The sequence below is a fragment of the Lissotriton helveticus genome, chromosome 12 (genome assembly GCF_964261635.1).
Source record: "Lissotriton helveticus chromosome 12, aLisHel1.1, whole genome shotgun sequence".
Taxonomy (NCBI): Eukaryota; Metazoa; Chordata; class Amphibia; order Caudata; family Salamandridae; genus Lissotriton; species Lissotriton helveticus.
Window position 1 is genome coordinate 101,940,379 of NC_136073.1, and position 17,013 is coordinate 101,957,391.

Here is a 17,013-nt window from a genome sequence, read left to right on the forward strand (position 1 = left end):
TGTTTTTTAAATTGATAGCAGTAGGACAGGATTAGGAATAACTAGCCTTCAAATTAGCATTACTAGGCCCCTGTCTGCTTGTTTACATTCATTTTAAAGGTGCTGAAAATAAATGCACAATTCATGGTTTTGTGAAAGAGCTTTCCTATGTGCATATTTTCTCTCCTGTGTTCTTCGATTTCAGAAAAGAAGCAAAATATACGCATTTTCAATGTGTTGTTTTTCTGCTTTTGAATAAACTATATTTACTTGTGTGCCTAAGAAGCAATATTTAAATGCGTTTTTCCTTTTTGTTGTTTGAAGCTTTTTTCCATAGAAGCTGCTCTCTGGTGTTCAGATCAGGCCTCAACAATATGATGTAACACTTGGGAAGGAAAATACAAATGGCTATGCCAGCACTGGAGGAGACAATACTGAAAACCTCCACTGCCACCATGTATTTCCCCTGGGTGCTCAAATAGCCTGGGATAAAGGACAGCCACACACTAAGGAACACTAGCATGCTAAATGTGATCCACTTGGCTTCATTAAAGCTATCTGGTAATTTCCTTGCCAGGAATGCTACTAAAAAGCTAACACATGTTAACAGCCCCATGTAGCCCAGCATTAACCAGAACGCAGTCTCTGAACATTCATTGCATTGCAAGATGATGACCCCTGTTTTCAATGTCATGTTCTTTTCTGGGAAAGGAGGGCAGAGTAGAAGCCAGCTGCCAGAAATGAGAGCCTGGATAAGTGTACAAACAGAGACAGTAACTATAGGAACCCAAGGACCAAGCCACTTCCTCATCTTGCTACCAGGCTTTGTAGCATTGAAGGCGATGACAACCATGAGGGTTTTGGCCAAAACACATGATATACAGATAACAAACACAATGCCAAAGGTTGAGTGCCGGAGTAGACAAGTAATTGACTGAGGTTCTCCAATGAAGAATAATGCACAGAGGGAGCTTATCAAGAGAGCTCCCAGGAGGAGGTAAGTAAGATTCCTGTTGTTGGCTTTCACAATTGGAGTGTCTTGAAATTTGATGAAGATACATAGGAACATCATTGTCATGAAGGAAGAAAGTACCACAGTAGCAGTGAGAGCAGCTCCCAGGGGATCATTGTAAGAAAGAACCTCTAACCTCTTTGGAACACAGTCACTTCTTCTTTCATTGGGCCATTGGCCTCCAGGACATGGCAGGCATTTACTGGAATCTGTAAAATAAGGCATTACTTTATAATGTAATATTTTAGTAAACAGTAATGCTTTTTTTTGCTCAAGTTCTGTTTGTTGAGTTTTTACACCAAAAGGAATACAGTTCAAGTGCCATTGCCCAAGAAAAAAGACACTAAGTAAGCAGACACATTATGATGACAGCGCCACTACAAAACGCTGCCATGCCTATATAAAGGGCGATGAGGCATAGCAGAAGCCAAGGAGAGGCGAGGTCTGACCAATTAAGGGGCTGTGTCGGGTCTCGGTGATTGCCCGAGCTCAGTGGGCACTGAGCAGAGGGCAGTGAGTTAATTGTGAAGTATTCTGTGATGGCGTCCTGCACACCGCCTTGTCAATTGGGTCGCTCAGGAGTTGGGGTGAGAGGTGCCATCACGGGGGTGCATGGGGCTGAGCAGCACAAGGTGTCCATGTGAGCTCAATGTGAGCATGATCCAAGATAGAAATGTCAAATAACTATGATGAGGCAAGGGTGGACAATAGGGAAAAGGAAAAAAGAGATAATCGATGCAGGAGTAGGACAGATGCACATGTGAGTAGACGGAAATATCCTTCACGTCCGGGTGGAAGTACCGGCAGGCATCAACCAGGCTAGCATCTCGTAGTACGTTTTTGAGTGTCCCAGATATCGCCCTGTACCCTGGATATAGGGCGTACTTCTATTGAGTATGGGGTCCCAAACCAGATTGAAGTCCCCCCTCCACAACAATGCCCCCCCACTGAGCCCAGGCGGTTCATTAGAGTACAGCGTATGAATGTGTCTTGTGCTTCATTAGGCGCATACATAAAAGTTAAGAAGTGTCAAGGTGTCCCTCTCTAACGTAAGAGTGAGACACCTCCCTTCTGTATCCCTAGTTAGTTTAAGAATTTTTGTGTAAATACCCCTCTTGCTGAATATGGTGACTCCATGAGTCTTAGTGGTTGTGTATGCCCAGTTTTGTTATGGGTATTTGGGATGAGCCATACCAGGGCAATCCGCATGAAGGAGGTGGGTCTCCTGTAAGAAAATGATGTCAGGGTCATGTTGTAAAAGGTAGCGCCACACCGGTCATCGTTTGCTAGGAGAGTTAAGCCTGCGGGCATTAAGGGAGAGCAGTTGAGGTCATGTGGTGATCATAGGAAGGGAGAAAGGATTGGTGAGTTTGATGGAGTGCCAGGAATAGCCGGTCAAGCAGAGGCTGCAGGGGAAGGGCCCTCCCACTGCCCAAGAGGAAACATAAAAGCTGCAATGGGGAGGGGACCGAGAGGGGACTGGGAGGACAAGCAGATACATGGGAAGGAGTTAACGGGGCCAAAAGGGTCCTACCATAGGTGTCAGGAAAGAATTATCGGACACAAATAAGGTGTAACCCGCAATGAAGGAGACTCGCTGTGTGTGGCGGGTGGCCTAAGGCAACTCCTGTAACCAGTATTATCAATTAGTTGATCCTGTGAAAGGAAAGAGAGCAAGTGAGAAACAGCAAACAATAAGCAATACCAGTTCGGCCTCTGGGCCCTGGGCCCTGCCAAGTGGGCTGCTGTTTGCAGAGCCAGAGAGCTGGCAGGACAGCAACACACAAGAAGCCAGACGTGGATGCATGAGTCAGGTGTCATCAGCTGAGGAGTGTGCTTGCTCCGACTTCAATTTCAGGAGGTGCACGATTATTACAGCTTTTGCCGTTTCTGTGACGACATGAGTGGGTTTGGCGTGGCGGGAAAGTGCCTTCCGCTGGAGAGTGCGCCACTTGGGACACCAGGGGTCTGGGTGCGTGGAGGAAGAGGAGAGAAGGCTCCCCTCCTCAGGGTCCCCCAGAAGGCCAAGGAGGGACCTGGCCTCTGTGAGAGAGGGGAAAATACTTTACCTCTCATTCTGAGTGAAAAGCAATCTGTAGGGAAGGGCCCACTGGAATTTAATATCCTGGTTGGCAAATGTTCAGTTACAGCGTTAACGTCTTGTCTATTCTTCAGAGTCAGGGGGGAGATATCTTGAAAAATCTGTATTATGTGGCCTCAGAACACCAGGCCCTCCCTGCCCCTCACCGTCTGAAGCACGATTTCTTTGTCCTGAAAAAAGTGGACCCCAGTGAGTATATCTGGGGGTGAGGGGGGGGTGCTCTGGGCGCCCAGGGGCAGTGCTGACTTGATTTGCTCTGTCCAAGATCAGGGGAGCACCCTTTGACCCTCCACGACTGGCCGTTAAAATATTCCTTATGAAGGACATGATGTCTTCCCCCTCTGCTCCGCGGGGGACACCCCTGATGTTTGGTTGTTGCGTTGTCCCAAATTTACCAGGTTCTCCTCCTGCTTGGCTTGGAGCTCAATTTGCTGCTACTCCAGAGCAGTAACCCTTCTCTACAGGGCTTCCTGGTCCTAGGGATGAGAGTCAACAGTGAGTTCCAGGTCATCAACCCTGTCACCCACCGCCCGATGTATTTGCACAGTTCATTAAGGCAGCTTTTGAAATCGATCTTCAGGGAGCCTATCTTCTGGCGTATGTCGGAGAGTACATTTTCCATGTAGTCCTGCATTATGGGAAGGGCAGGAGATGCCGCAGAGGGCTGTGAGACTGACTCTTTTATTGCATCCATGTCTGTTGTGGTTGATTTGGCCCAGGGGGAAACCACTGAGCTACCATTGGCAGCCCTACCTCTGGGCATGTCAGGCGAGTGCACTGTGCAGTGGCCTGCACAAGGGTGCAGGAGCTCAGGACAGCGATGTCCGGGTATCAGTGACATAGGGCTGGTGCCATGGCACAGGAATGGGCACAGCAGTGGTGGGTCCCATGGGTACTGATGGGGCAGGCCCAGGGGGAGAGGCAGCAGAATGGTAGATAGTGCTAGACCAGGCTCAGGTGCAAGAAGGGTGTGTAGGCCCAGCACCTAGAATGATCAGCACTTAGCAGGGGCCCAAGGGGCAATCATGGCAGGCACCAGAGCATTTCGCCCCTGCAGCAGCCAGTGAGGACCTTGCCCAATCACCAGGCAAATCCAGCTCAGGGACGGTGAGCGCTGTGTCAGGGCGCAGCCAGGGTCCTGTGCAGGTGCAGGAGCAGAACTAGTCGGTCTATCGGGTACAAAAAAGCAAGGAGGACAGTCTCTTACTGGGGCATCCCACTGCATATTTCAGTCTTTGTAGCAGGAGGTTGGGAAGCACAAGAGCCTCTTACCCCATAGGCAACCGTCAAGCGCCAGTGGGCTTCCAGACCAACCCCCACTGGGGCCACGAGATCCGGCCGTGTAGCAGATGGCTGGTATTTGGGGGAACAGGTCAAACAGAAAGCCCAGGGTTGGGGGAAGGTTGTGGTTGTTGCTAAGGGGAGTGGCACAGACTAGAGGCCCTCCCCCGGCAGCGAGTCACCCCGGTGCGATCGGGGGAAGATAGCAGGGGCAAAGTTGTCAGACGACAAAGCAGCAGCAAAACCGGAGACCCAAGAAATTCTGAGAGCCTCTGTGACACATCCGTCAGTCCTCTGTGATGCAGGGGAGGCTCCTGTGCCAGGCTCCCCCAGGCTGTGTGGCGATCCGGGACCACCCAGAGCACCCCAGACCGGGAGATCTGGGGGCTCAGGGGACCCCACCAGCATCCCGGCATCTCCCGTCAGAGCAGTAGAAGCTTTGCACCCCTGCAGTCTAGGTCAAGTGTCCCCCAGGCCTCTCAAGGCAAGATGGCATCAGCGGGTCTTGGGGCCGCAGAGACAGCAGTAAAACAAGACAACTAGGAGGCCAGCAGATCTCAGCGGTTCCTCAGTTGACTCACACCAGCATGGTGGAAGCTCTGGTGGTGCTGCAAGCCGGATCAGGCCAGAGAAGTAGCATGGAAAGGCTCAAGAGGCTCAGTGGTAGCGGGGGCTTCAAATCTACACGTCCGGTGCCATGCTCAGTCAGGCAACGCAACCATAATACTTTTTTTAACTTGTAAAGATGTTGTCCCTTTGCAAGACTATTTTTATATAGTGTCATTTTTTTAACTAGAGATTAAAGTGAATCTGTATTCATAGAAGACAACGCTGCATTTTTTTCCAGAGTTCAAGCAGTAGCGGCTCCTGGAGAGAGTGCAGTGGGGTGGTGGGGTGGGGGAGGGGCAGGGTGGGGGTGTAGTAATCTCCGGCACACGGCCTAACGGAGGTAAGTACATAAATAAATAAATAAATAAAATGAATTCTCTACGGCATATTATCAAACGTCTAATATCGCCGTTATAGCAGCAGTTTCCTGCCACTAAAGCGTCAATAATTTTAACGCCGTTCCTTGATAATATGCCCCATATTTCGAAAAAATCATAAATATGGAGCAAACATCGTGACTCTCTGTGTGAGAGTGAGCTGTTAGGTCCTCATTATGTCTGGCCCGTTAATTCTGAGGGAGCTGATAACAGCTGTTACTGTCCTCATCCCGATTATGAGATTGCTTGGGGCTATAAAGATCTCTTAACTTGTGTCACTTTTGTGGTGTACCTTCACACAAATTCTTTTTTGGCATTTACTAAGTCAGGCAAAGCAACTTTGTAAGGCTTTGTGTGATTAAGAAAATAGAAGGTACGCAGTGCAGCGCTAGGTGCTGTCTGGAGGTACTTTGCATTGAGTAGGCCTTACATGGGTGGAGCATTGGCGTTCCCATGCATCCACCCATTTATTTTGACACAATTCCAGAATTACAAGCACTTGTGTAAACCTGAGTTTGCACCAAAATGGTGCACCTACTCAAAGAACCGTAACAAGGAGAAATAGTTTTATTTGTTTTCATTACTTTCTCTTTTTATGCGTGATGTATTCTGCAGCACACATAGAGAGAGGAATGCCTCTATAGATTGCCTTTGTGCAGGATCATGTATTTTAGAATAACAATATACATACTTCCATACCTCTTTTTTTAGACACTTCTCCTTCGGCACATGGGATGCAGTCATAACAGCAGACTGGCTGCCCTAGCCGTGCTGCCTTGTGGTAGCCAGGGATGCAACTCTCACTGCAGACAGAACGTGGTGCCTGGGGAAGAGAAAGAGCAGGCTAAACTAATTATAAATCGATCTGGTAAATGCATATGCATGTGAACTATGCAATATATTTTCACTATAATATTTTGCACAGTCACACTATGAGAATTGTTAAAGGAGGGAAAACATTATTTTTTACTATATGTGCATAATTAGTGAAATAACTAAAAAATATTTAAATGGCACTAAACTCGTTACCAGAAAAGTTTAGCACTCGAGAAGAGAGGGTTTGTTGAGAACCTAGTCAGAGTAAAATAGGTTCAAACATGACCATGTTTCAGGGAACATGCAATTTAGTTTACAAATACATTGCAAACAAATAATTCAAAGGAGGCATCAATTTGAGGGAATTAAGATGGCTTCCAACTTGTGTTGGGCCTTGATCACCTGGCTCACATAGTACACCAACTGCTGAAACCTTTGTTTAAATGCATGAGTCACATCTAAACTTTCATTTTCAGCAAGTGTATCATCCTTGTGTTAGTGACCATTAATAGCTCCTCTTGGATATCATATTTCTGCATCTCTTACCCTTTAACCAAGCCATCTATGTACCAGCTCGCTGACAACCTACATTCCCTCAATGCCCTCCTCAGATCCAATCATTGTTAGCAATATGAAAGTTTTGGAGCCCATGATTGGACAGATTTGGTGGGGTTCACCATTCTAGGTTGAACCTTGATTTCCAGTCAACCAACCATGAGCCTCCCAAATATGAGGTCCTCGATTAAATTAGTGATGGATTGAAGCTCTTGTGGCTCCTGAAGAGTGAGATACCTGCATTGCACCCACTGCATTGACACACCACAGTCACCCACAGTGGTACATTCCCACATTTCAGCATAGCTAGTTGCTGGTGTTCTTTTCACTTTAGCTGGTGCAGATTTAAATACAAGCTTAGGCCTGTGGAGGTTTTGAAAATATTCATCAACTTAGTGGGGATTCATTGTGTTGTATGACAAAAGGGACCTTCCAGCTCAAAGGCTAAAAGACTTCTGAAATTAACTGAGCAATTGGTGTGACACTGAGAATTGAGGTGCTGACAGTGAGGTGGTGGTTGTTCAGTAGGAATGTGATAACTATGATTTCTTACAATATATACTCAGGAAAAAGAGTCAGGTTACTCATATATCTGCAATTTTCTGCTGACCAATTTAAGAAACATTCTTATTTTTGTCCGGCAATGGATTTTCAGATATTTGCTAACGACATCAAAGACCAATGTACTTCCATCTTTTTTGTGCCTATATATCCATTTGCTAGATCTTTAACACAGTGGCAGAACCATGTCATTATATTCTACTATTGTTATGAAAATATTGCAAACTATATTATCCTTACTCACTCATACTAGGCTTCTATGTCTTAGACAGGCATTATTCAGCTCTTTATGGATTTTTCATTGATGGTCAGCCATGCAGCAAAATATATCCATGTTATTGAGGGGATTGCCCCCCCGCAGCTTCAGAAATTTTGAATTTGTAAAACAAAACAAAAATCCCACTAAAATTGTACGTGTTGTCAAACGCTCCGTCCATCATCCCCTTTTGTATCGCTTTGCTCGCCCTAAGTGTGGCAGGGTATGCTCAGCACGAGTCCCTTGCTCACTTGGCCACTGGATTCAAGATAGCCTGGCTGATGAGGATTATGAATCCGAAACCGGTCCCAGGATGCTTGTTTCCGGTCCATGGAAGACATGGCTTGGCAGTTCGGGCTGGACTGTTCCCATGAGGCACAGGGTCAGACTGATTTGCATATAGCCATGTCTCAAATGGGGTGGCTGAGTGGGCTAAAGAATGGTGATGGATTAAACCCAGATCAGTTGACTGGGGGTGAGTGTTTGATTTGCTCAAACGCTCCGTCCATCATCCCCTTTTTTTATTGTCGTGTTGTAAGATACTCAGTCTGGTGACAAGTGCTTACAATATTTATATTTTTCAATAACAAAGACCAATACCTTGCAATGCCTTTGCTTTGTGTATTTTGCCAGCGTTACTGTCATCCCCTTTTTACTATTCAACTAAAATGTCAAATTATTAGAAAATAAATAATTTATCTTCTTTGCCAATGATCAATACATTACCTCTTTGCCTTGCTTGGTCCACTGGAAGGCACTTTTGTTGAGATAGAGCTCGTGCCCGCTGGCCTCTCTTGTATCAAAAGTCCCAACCTTCACAAAGTGGATAGAACCATCATGGCCAGGTTGCCAGTTTATGACATCATATATTGCTGGAGGGTTGCCATATCTGTCAAAGAATATCTCCTCCTCCATCTTGTTTTTGAAATGCACTTTCTTCATGTAATGGAGAAGCTGAAGCATACATTTATATAATTGTTTATTTAAAGTAAAGAAAACATGACAATGACCTTTCGTACAGTATGCACTGGAATTGAGGTGGAAAACATGATTCAGTATAAAGATGATATTAACTAGCCCCAAATGCACTCTTGGTTTAGTGTTTACTGTGGATTCCGCTGAGTTCTGCTCCACCCTATGGCAGCAAGCAGACCTGGCTGGCGGTACACAGTGCATTTTTCAGGGAGGGTTCACCCCTTTCCCTGCCCCGCAGACTGCCTCCAGCTCTCCAGCTCTACACCAGCTCTCCACCGGCTTACTTCCTGTCCTTCACCTAGCCTCTTGGCTGGTCTAAGTGCTCCTGCTCTGCATGCTGCAGTCACATGCAGGGGATTGAATCAATTAGGGAACAGAAGGCTGGAATCAGTAATACTCAGCAAGGAATAGATGCCTCCTGTACCATAAATTCTACCAACTGTTTTCATCTACAGAATACTTTTTTTTATCTGAAGGAGAAATTTCTCCACCTATTTCATTTTAAACATTTGATTCAACAGTACCACCATTTTGAGCCCATCTCTTTATAAACACCAAAACCCTCAGTGTGCATTTGACAATTTCATGGTACGTTGGGGCTCTCTAAGTGAACATGCAGGGCACAGACTACCAGAGTGCCCACAAACTCACTGGCACACGAGAACTAGGGATGAGCCCCCTACCCCCTTTCCATCATACGTCCCGGGTCAAGCCCCTGGAGAAGTGCTACTCACAGTAGACATTCAGAAACTCCCAAAAAAAGTAGCAGGAAAGGTCAGGCTAGCTGAGATCTTACATGACAGTAGTCATCGCGATTCTAGGGCCGGTGAAATTCCTACTTCCTTCTTCCGCACCCTCAGGAGCCAAGCCCAGAGAAAGAGATGTTTTATTTATGTATAATTATGCAGGTTCACTCGTGCCACACATAGGCGCATGAGAAAATGGCAGCCCTTGGGGAAGGGATTGACAAGCTGAGTTCAAGTGACCGTAATCAGGAGAACTTGATGGACAATTCTGCTCTCTGGGTGGAAAAAGGCAAAGGGAAGGGAGAAAACTGAAAGGCAAGCCACAAGACTCTCAAATGCGTAGAAAGGAAGATAAAGCCCAGCTTCGATCAGCTTCGATCTGGAATGATAGTATTCACGAGGACAGGAGAGAGCCCCAACCCCTCCACCCAGGGGAAGTTACACAGGGGGAGAGTGAGGAAAAGCACAGGTGGGAAGTGAATTGATAGTCATCACCAAGAGCTTGCGGATAGCACAGCTCCCAAGTTGGAGACAGCAGCTGGGAAGGAAGGGGCACTCTGGTAGCAGGGACAGAGAAAAACACACTGCAGGGGCCACAGAGCACTCTCCAAGGATCCAAGGATGTGGCATTACTGGGGGTGGGGGGGGCAAACTCCAACATGTGACGGAATCAGAGTTTTTTGCCAAACTCTGTGATCCCAGCACAGTGCAGGGTTGGCCAAACTCAGCTGGCATAGTGCAGTTCACCACCCACACCTACTCGTGCCCTTTCCCCATATCCCCCATATGCTCTGTGAACTTGCTGGAGAGGACGAGTGATGGTGCTATGTGGTTCCGGATGGTGCAGGACGTAATTGCTGCTAGTGATTAACTGACCAATAGGCCATTTAAGGACTAGCACACAAGTATCCCCAAAAAGTACCCCCAACACCTCAGGGCCTTCTCAGGACCCAGAAACCCACCACTCACCACTCTGTGATCACCATTAGACAGGCAATTACTATCAATATAAGATCTGGAAAGGTGAAACTGCAGACTGCTACAAAACAAAACTATTCAGTCAAAATAGACACCCCAGAGCAGGGCACTAGATTAAAAACAAGAGGCAACAGATGGAGGCTAGCTGCCTAGCTGCAACTATCCATTCGAGCCCAGTGGCACCTCAAAATGCCACAAGCACAGATCAACAGCCAAGAATAAATACAAAATGTACCTTTCTAAAGGATGCTGGGGCAGTTCTATGCTCAAGCAATGATGGGATCAATGGTCTTCTTTCTCTACTACAACCAGAAATAGTACAATAGCAAAAAGACGGAAGTTGGAAGTCACCTGAGCATTACCAAGGAGTGCAATAACAGGGAGAAAACAGGAGCAGAAACAACCCAGATAATGGTCAGAAAAGCGGATAGAGGGTTAGGAAGGCCGTGATTTTAAGTATGTGAACAATACAGTCTTGGAGGCCTCCAAAGAAAACACCACTAACACGAAAGCCAGTGGAGAGGAGATGGAAGAAATGACGCCTAAAAAAACAAAGAACAACTCTCCAATTAGCCCAAGGAAAGCCCTCAAGACAAAGAGCCACAAAATCAACACCATTGGAGAGCGAGGGGCGCAGGCGAGAGTACAACATAATAAGGACATGTGCATAGAGGAAGGGCTGTACATGTCTGTCCCTCAAGCTTTGTCAATCATGAACACATTGACCACAAGGGACAACTAGGTAAAACAACACATGGACATGCTTGACAGAAACAAACTCCGCACTGGAGCATGAGCTTGAGCCTGAGCCCGAAGCATCACTGGCCCATCCAATACCATCACAAACGTCTGACCCTACTGAGGACAAAAATAGCCCTCCCTAAATGGAGGGCAACAGCCCAAGTGAAATGCCGAAAGATTCAGTCTCCTGTCCTGCAAGTAGAACTAACTGTCATGGGAAGTAAAACTGAAAAATCCCTCGTAGCAACAACACTGACCTAGTCACAGACACCAGAGGTCACCACTTAAAATAAATTCTCATACACAAACCTATTGCAAAACTAACCCAGTACTCCGAAAGCCAATCTAGACATATCCTACCTTACTACGCCGGAATGGGAAGAGTTGGTAACCTCTTATACTCATAACCACCGGATATAAGGCAGGAAAAAAACAACATGATACCTGAAACTAGCATCAAACAGCACAAAGGACCAGACAATATGTGGGAGCCACTACTAAACACCATGTAAATGTCAGTTAAAGCAATACAATATCAATCTGATAAAATGGTTATACAACTATCAATTTTAAACTCATTGTCTATATATGTCTCAACACCAAATAGGCCAACCTTAATAGTCAGATCAGGTGGGCACAAAAGGAGATGCAGCTCACTCAGAAAAGCTGCACCTGTGTAGCAATCGTAAACAAACTATCAACACTCCCAACCATAATAGGAAACCTCCGGGCAGACATAATGGAAGCAACCAAAACATTGTTGGCTGGAAGTCTGACTGACTCTCATCAGAAGGCAAGCCAGACCCATGATCAGGGAAACTGGGACAACAATAAGGGCAGAACCAGCTCACAATCAGGAGCAGGCCAGCACAAGAACCTCATAATGGGAGAAGAAACCAGTGAAAACCCACCAAGGATGTCAAGAAGATCAAGAGCAAATGACCATCCTGACTGGGGGCCTCCAATAACAAGTAGATAAAGATAGGTAAAACAGGAAAAAGCACGGGAGCTGATTCGCCAGACTCAAAGCAAAGAAGAAAGAAGAGAAGGGAGGGAAAGAAGACCGATATAGTGGTAAAAGTGGCTCAACGAACTAAACCTCATCTTATTGACTGCCAGGGACTTTAAGGGATAACTAAATCACTGAAGCAACACAGGAGGAACCTAGTCATATATTCCCACATGAGAAACCTGAAAAGGGGGGTGAACCCTTACAAGAAGCAACAAGCGCAAATGCAAAACCTATGGGGAGGAGCTAATCTTCCAGCAAGAACCATAAACAACTCTGTATAATGATAAAGACTCAGCACAACCAGCTTCAAGAATCCTAAAGTTCTCAGAGAAAGAGCAGAACAAGGATCAACCTCCAGAGGAACATCTACACAACTCGATACAACCCTGTTTTACCTAGAATTTAAGTCCAAGGAAGAACAGACACCCTAGGGGGAATATCCTATGGGTTTTAATGGCAATCAGAGGACTGAAGGATCAAAGGTCTTGTGACTTAAATTCAATTGAATTTATTGAGCCAAACAACTGTTTGGGAAATGAGGCAACCAAAGTGGTCTGGGCATTGACTGGGATAGCCAAAAGGATTCTGAATGAACAAGAACAGCTACGTGCCTGGGGAATTACATTAACACTGTACTACAAACCAAGGTATCCAGAAACCCTAATGTCTAGGTAGACGGATCACTCTGAGTTCTGCCAAGACCACATCAAGTCATGCTCATACTCCCTATTAAGTAGAGCATGAAGCACATCCCAAAGCTGCATAGAGGATTCCGCTCCAACTGATCCAGGAACAAGTGCAGCCTCTATTACAGCAGTACAAGATCAGGCCTGGCTGGCCAAGACAATAAACATTAAAATCTTTAACCTGTGACAAACTAAGAACTCTCCACCTATGGAAAAAAAACACCTTGCATCTCTGGTCCTGGGACATAAACAGTGTGGGGGATAAGACAACAGATGACAAGTTACTACAATATATTCACACATTTGATATCATTATTTTACAAGAAACGTGGCTTGCTCAGCCATTTCACCTACAAGGCTATAAGCTACATCATTTACCAGCCGTCAAGTGCCAAATACCCTCCTCTCAAGGGAGGACTAGCAATTTACACCTCTATCAGGAGCATATATGCAACCAAAGAGCTAACAACTAAACTAGTGCAGCCTAACACAATGCAGTCTCTAAGACTAACAGTACAAGGCCACCTCCGAACCCCTCCAACTGTTTGTAATGAATATATACCTACATACACTAGACCAGGCCAGGGCAATTATCTAAACGGGAGAGGAACTAACCTGAATCCTAACGAAAGAGTGAACCTCCAATTTTATGGTAACTGGAGACTTTAACTTGCATATGCTGGGAACAACGAAAGTCAATGACGCACAGGAAGACTATACTTTGGCATGGCACATCCCACCACAGGCTGGTAATAACTGGGGAAGACAAACCAAGCTCGCAAATAAACTCCTTGCAATTCTAGAACATCTCCGCTTCAGTGCACTAAATGGGCGATTCTTAGGGAATAATTCCCCAGCAGCGGCATTTCATAACAAGCACAACAATTGATTACACCTTTCTCTCCCTCCCATTATTTTACAATGTGGCAGACTATCATATAGGAGTAACAGATTACAGTGACTGCCTTCTACAGGAATTCAAATTGTGCATGGAAATCATTCCCAGAACACAGCCAGAAAATGTGTCAAGCCCTGCCTACATAATCAACAACAAAAGGCTGAAATGCAAAACCTGGGACCCTGAAAAGTTAATCGTTTCAGCGAAGAATCTCCTGCAGGCATGGGTGTCCGCAGAAATCTTTCCAAAGGGGGCAAAATGTTAACGTCATCCTCATCCTCCAACATGATGTGTGCCAGGTGGGGCACAAGAAACACTGGGGTGCAGGAGGAACCATGGGGGGCAGGAAGCAGGCTGCATATGATCTCATACACCATAGGGTTGTTGTGCCACTGCCATCTCTTTCTTTTGTAGCACCCCAAAATCCATACCTGCCCTTGTCCCTATAATTACCCCCCAGCTCCCCGAAACCCATACCCGCCTTGAACCCCAAAACTTCCCCCCTTGCTCCTCAAAACCCATACCCTCCCTGAACCCTAAAATTAACCCCCTGGTACCACAAAACTCATACCCACCCTGAACCTTAAAATGATCCCCCTGGCACCACAATCCCTAACCCACCCTGACCCTTAAAATTACTCCCTTGCACCCTAAACCCACACCCACCCTGAACCCTAAAGTTACCCCCTGGCACCCCAAAAGCTGAACACTACATTCTGATTGTGTATCGCGCCATCTCCCTGCTCAGGATGATCTGCTGGTCCAGATCTGTTCGCCATGGTCTGGTTCTGCTCGCCCTTCTCTGGAGCTATTCTGCCTGCCCTGTCCCTCTTCTGGACCCACCGAGCCTGCCTCCGGGCACACTGCCTGGACCTACTCTGTCTGGCCTGGTTCTTTCTCCTTTGGACCCTGTTGTCACTGGCGGATTTAGGACTCAGGTCTCACTTCTCTGAAGCTGTGCCAACTCATTGTACATGTGAAATGACCCATCTCCCTCTGTGCTACGCCACTCTCTGTCCCCACTCACCATGTGTGAAGTACCCCCTCTCCATCTCTCTGAGCTGTAACTTTATGTGCCCACTCACTATCTTTGTGAAATACCCCCTCTCTTTCTTTGTGCTCTGCCACTCTCTATCCCCACTCACTGTGTGTGTGAAGTGCCCCCTCTCCCAATCTGTGCCCTGCCACTGTCTGTGCCAACTTACTGTGTGTGTGAAGCGCCTCTCTCCCTTTCTGTGCCCTGCCACTCTCTGTGCCCACTCACAGTGTGTGTGAAGTGACCACTCTACTCTCTATGTTCTGCCACTCTCTGTGCCCACTCAATGTGTGTGAAGAGCCCACTCTACCATTCTGTGCCCTGCCACTGTCTGTGCCAACTCACTGTGTGTGTGAAGTGCCCCCTCTCCCTCTCTGTGCTTTGTCACTCTATGTGTCCGTACTTAGTGTACGTGAAATGTCCCCTCTACTTCTCTTTGCTCTGCCGCTCTCTGACCCCACTCACAGAGTGTGTGAAGTGGCCCCTCCAACTTGCTGGCACTCCCTGTGCCAACTCACTGAGGGTGTGAAGTGACCCCTTTCCCTCTTAGCCACTCTCAGTGCCAGCTCACTGAGTGTGTGAAGTGCCCCATCTCCCTTTCAGTGGTTACCTACTTGCTGTGCCAACTCACCGTACATGTGAAATGACCCATCTTCCTCTGTGCCAACTCACTTTGTGTGAAGTGCCTCATCTCGCTCTCTATGCTGTGCCACTCTCTGTCCCCACTCACCATGGGTGAAGTGCCCCCTCTCTGTGCTCTGATGCTCTCTGTGCCCACTCAATGCGTGTGTGCAGATCCCCCTCACCCTTTCTGTGCTCTGCCACCCATTTTCTATGCCCATCACTGTGTGTGTGAAGAGCCCCATCTCCCTTTCTGTGTTCTGCCACCCACTTTCTATGCCCATCACTGTGTGTGTGAAGAGCCTCCTCTCCCTCTTTGTGCTCTGCCTCTCTCTGTGCACACTCACTGTGGGTGTGAAGTGCCCCCTGTCCCTCTCTATGATCTGCCACTCTCTTTACGCACTCAGTGTGTGTGAAGTGCTCCCTATCCCTCTCTGTGCTCTTCCACTCTCTGTGCCCACTGACCATGTGCCTAAAGTTCCCCCTCCCTCTCTGTGCTCTACCACTTTTTGTGCCAACTCACTATGTGTGTGAGGTGTCCCCTCTCCATCTCTGTGCTGTGCCACTCTGTGTCAACTCATTGAGTGAGTGAAGTGCCTCATCTCCCTCTCAGCAATCCCCTGCTTGCTGTGCCAACTCACCATACATGTGAAGTGCCCCTCTCCGTCTCTTTGCTCTGCCATTCTCTATTCCCACTCTCAGTGTGTGTGAAATGCCCCCTTCAATAAAAAGAAGAGCAGCAAACTAAGGCAGTGACTGACAGATACTAAGCATGGGCGTCTGCAGGGGGGCCAAGGAGGGGTACTCCAGGGGGGGGCGGGGGCCCCTCCTTGCTCCCCCTGCGGACGCCTATGCCTGCAGGAAAAACAAGCGGATATATCCGCTGCACTTACTAGCTAGGAACGTTTGACAAAGGCAGTAGGCGAAACTCCCACAGAAAAAAAAGAGCCACCATGGGAAGGTCCTCGTCAATGGCACCCCTCCGTCTTAAAGAATCAGTCTTCTAAGCGGCTTAAGACAGCAATCAACCAAATAGTGTAGAGATTCCAAAGAGGGGGCCCAAACTTTGAAATCCAAAGGGACCTCAGGCAACTAAAAGCAACAGTCAAAAACAGATGTGGTGACTCAAGAAAGAATCAGAAGAGTGCTTGTGACTAAACTATTATTTGATGGCAAGAGCAACAACAGTGCACACATCAGGCACATGATTAACACACTACTAAACTCAACAACGCTGGGGATCAAATCACACTTGACAGAAAATAACTGGATACGTTTCCTAAATAAGAAAGAACATCACCCCGAGCATCAAAAATATCATCAATATCCTGTGATAATGCATGAAACACACACCAATCAGATATCCCTTATAATCTCCACTAAACACATCTCTGAGAGAATAACCAAGTGCAGAAGAGAGGGTGCATTGAAGCTTAACGGGATTTTCCCCAATCTTGTTTATGTCAGATCGGGACTATTGGGCAGATACACTGAAACCAGTGTTTGAATGAATCCTCCAGAGACAATACCAGCTTCATGGAGGGGCGCAATCATCTTTCCAATATACAGAAAGGGAGACAGGAACATGGCCAAAAATGACAGACTGGTAGTCCTGATAGATATGAACAGACAAACTGGGTAACTGAAAACCCATGTATCAGATGGAACCAAACGGGCTTTTGCAAACATATGGGGGCCACTACTAACATCCTAACCCTCTTGCTGCTGATTAACTCCAGGATAAAGGGTAAACAGCTACTTTATGTATCCTTC

General features: G+C 46.8%; 1 protein-coding gene across 1 annotated transcript in view; it reads right to left on the reverse strand.

Moving 5' to 3' along the window:
- Positions 1–271: 271 nt before the first annotated feature.
- The window catches only part of LOC144797953 (vomeronasal type-2 receptor 26-like), a 56,808-nt gene continuing 40,066 nt past the window's right edge, over positions 272–17,013 (reverse strand). The window contains exons 3-5 of the mRNA XM_078668757.1: positions 8,274–8,501; positions 6,059–6,182; positions 272–1,200 (exon numbers count right to left, since the gene is read on the reverse strand). Coding sequence (XP_078524883.1) covers positions 272–1,200; positions 6,059–6,182; positions 8,274–8,501 — 1,281 coding nt within the window. The remainder of the gene's footprint in view (positions 1,201–6,058; positions 6,183–8,273; positions 8,502–17,013) is intronic.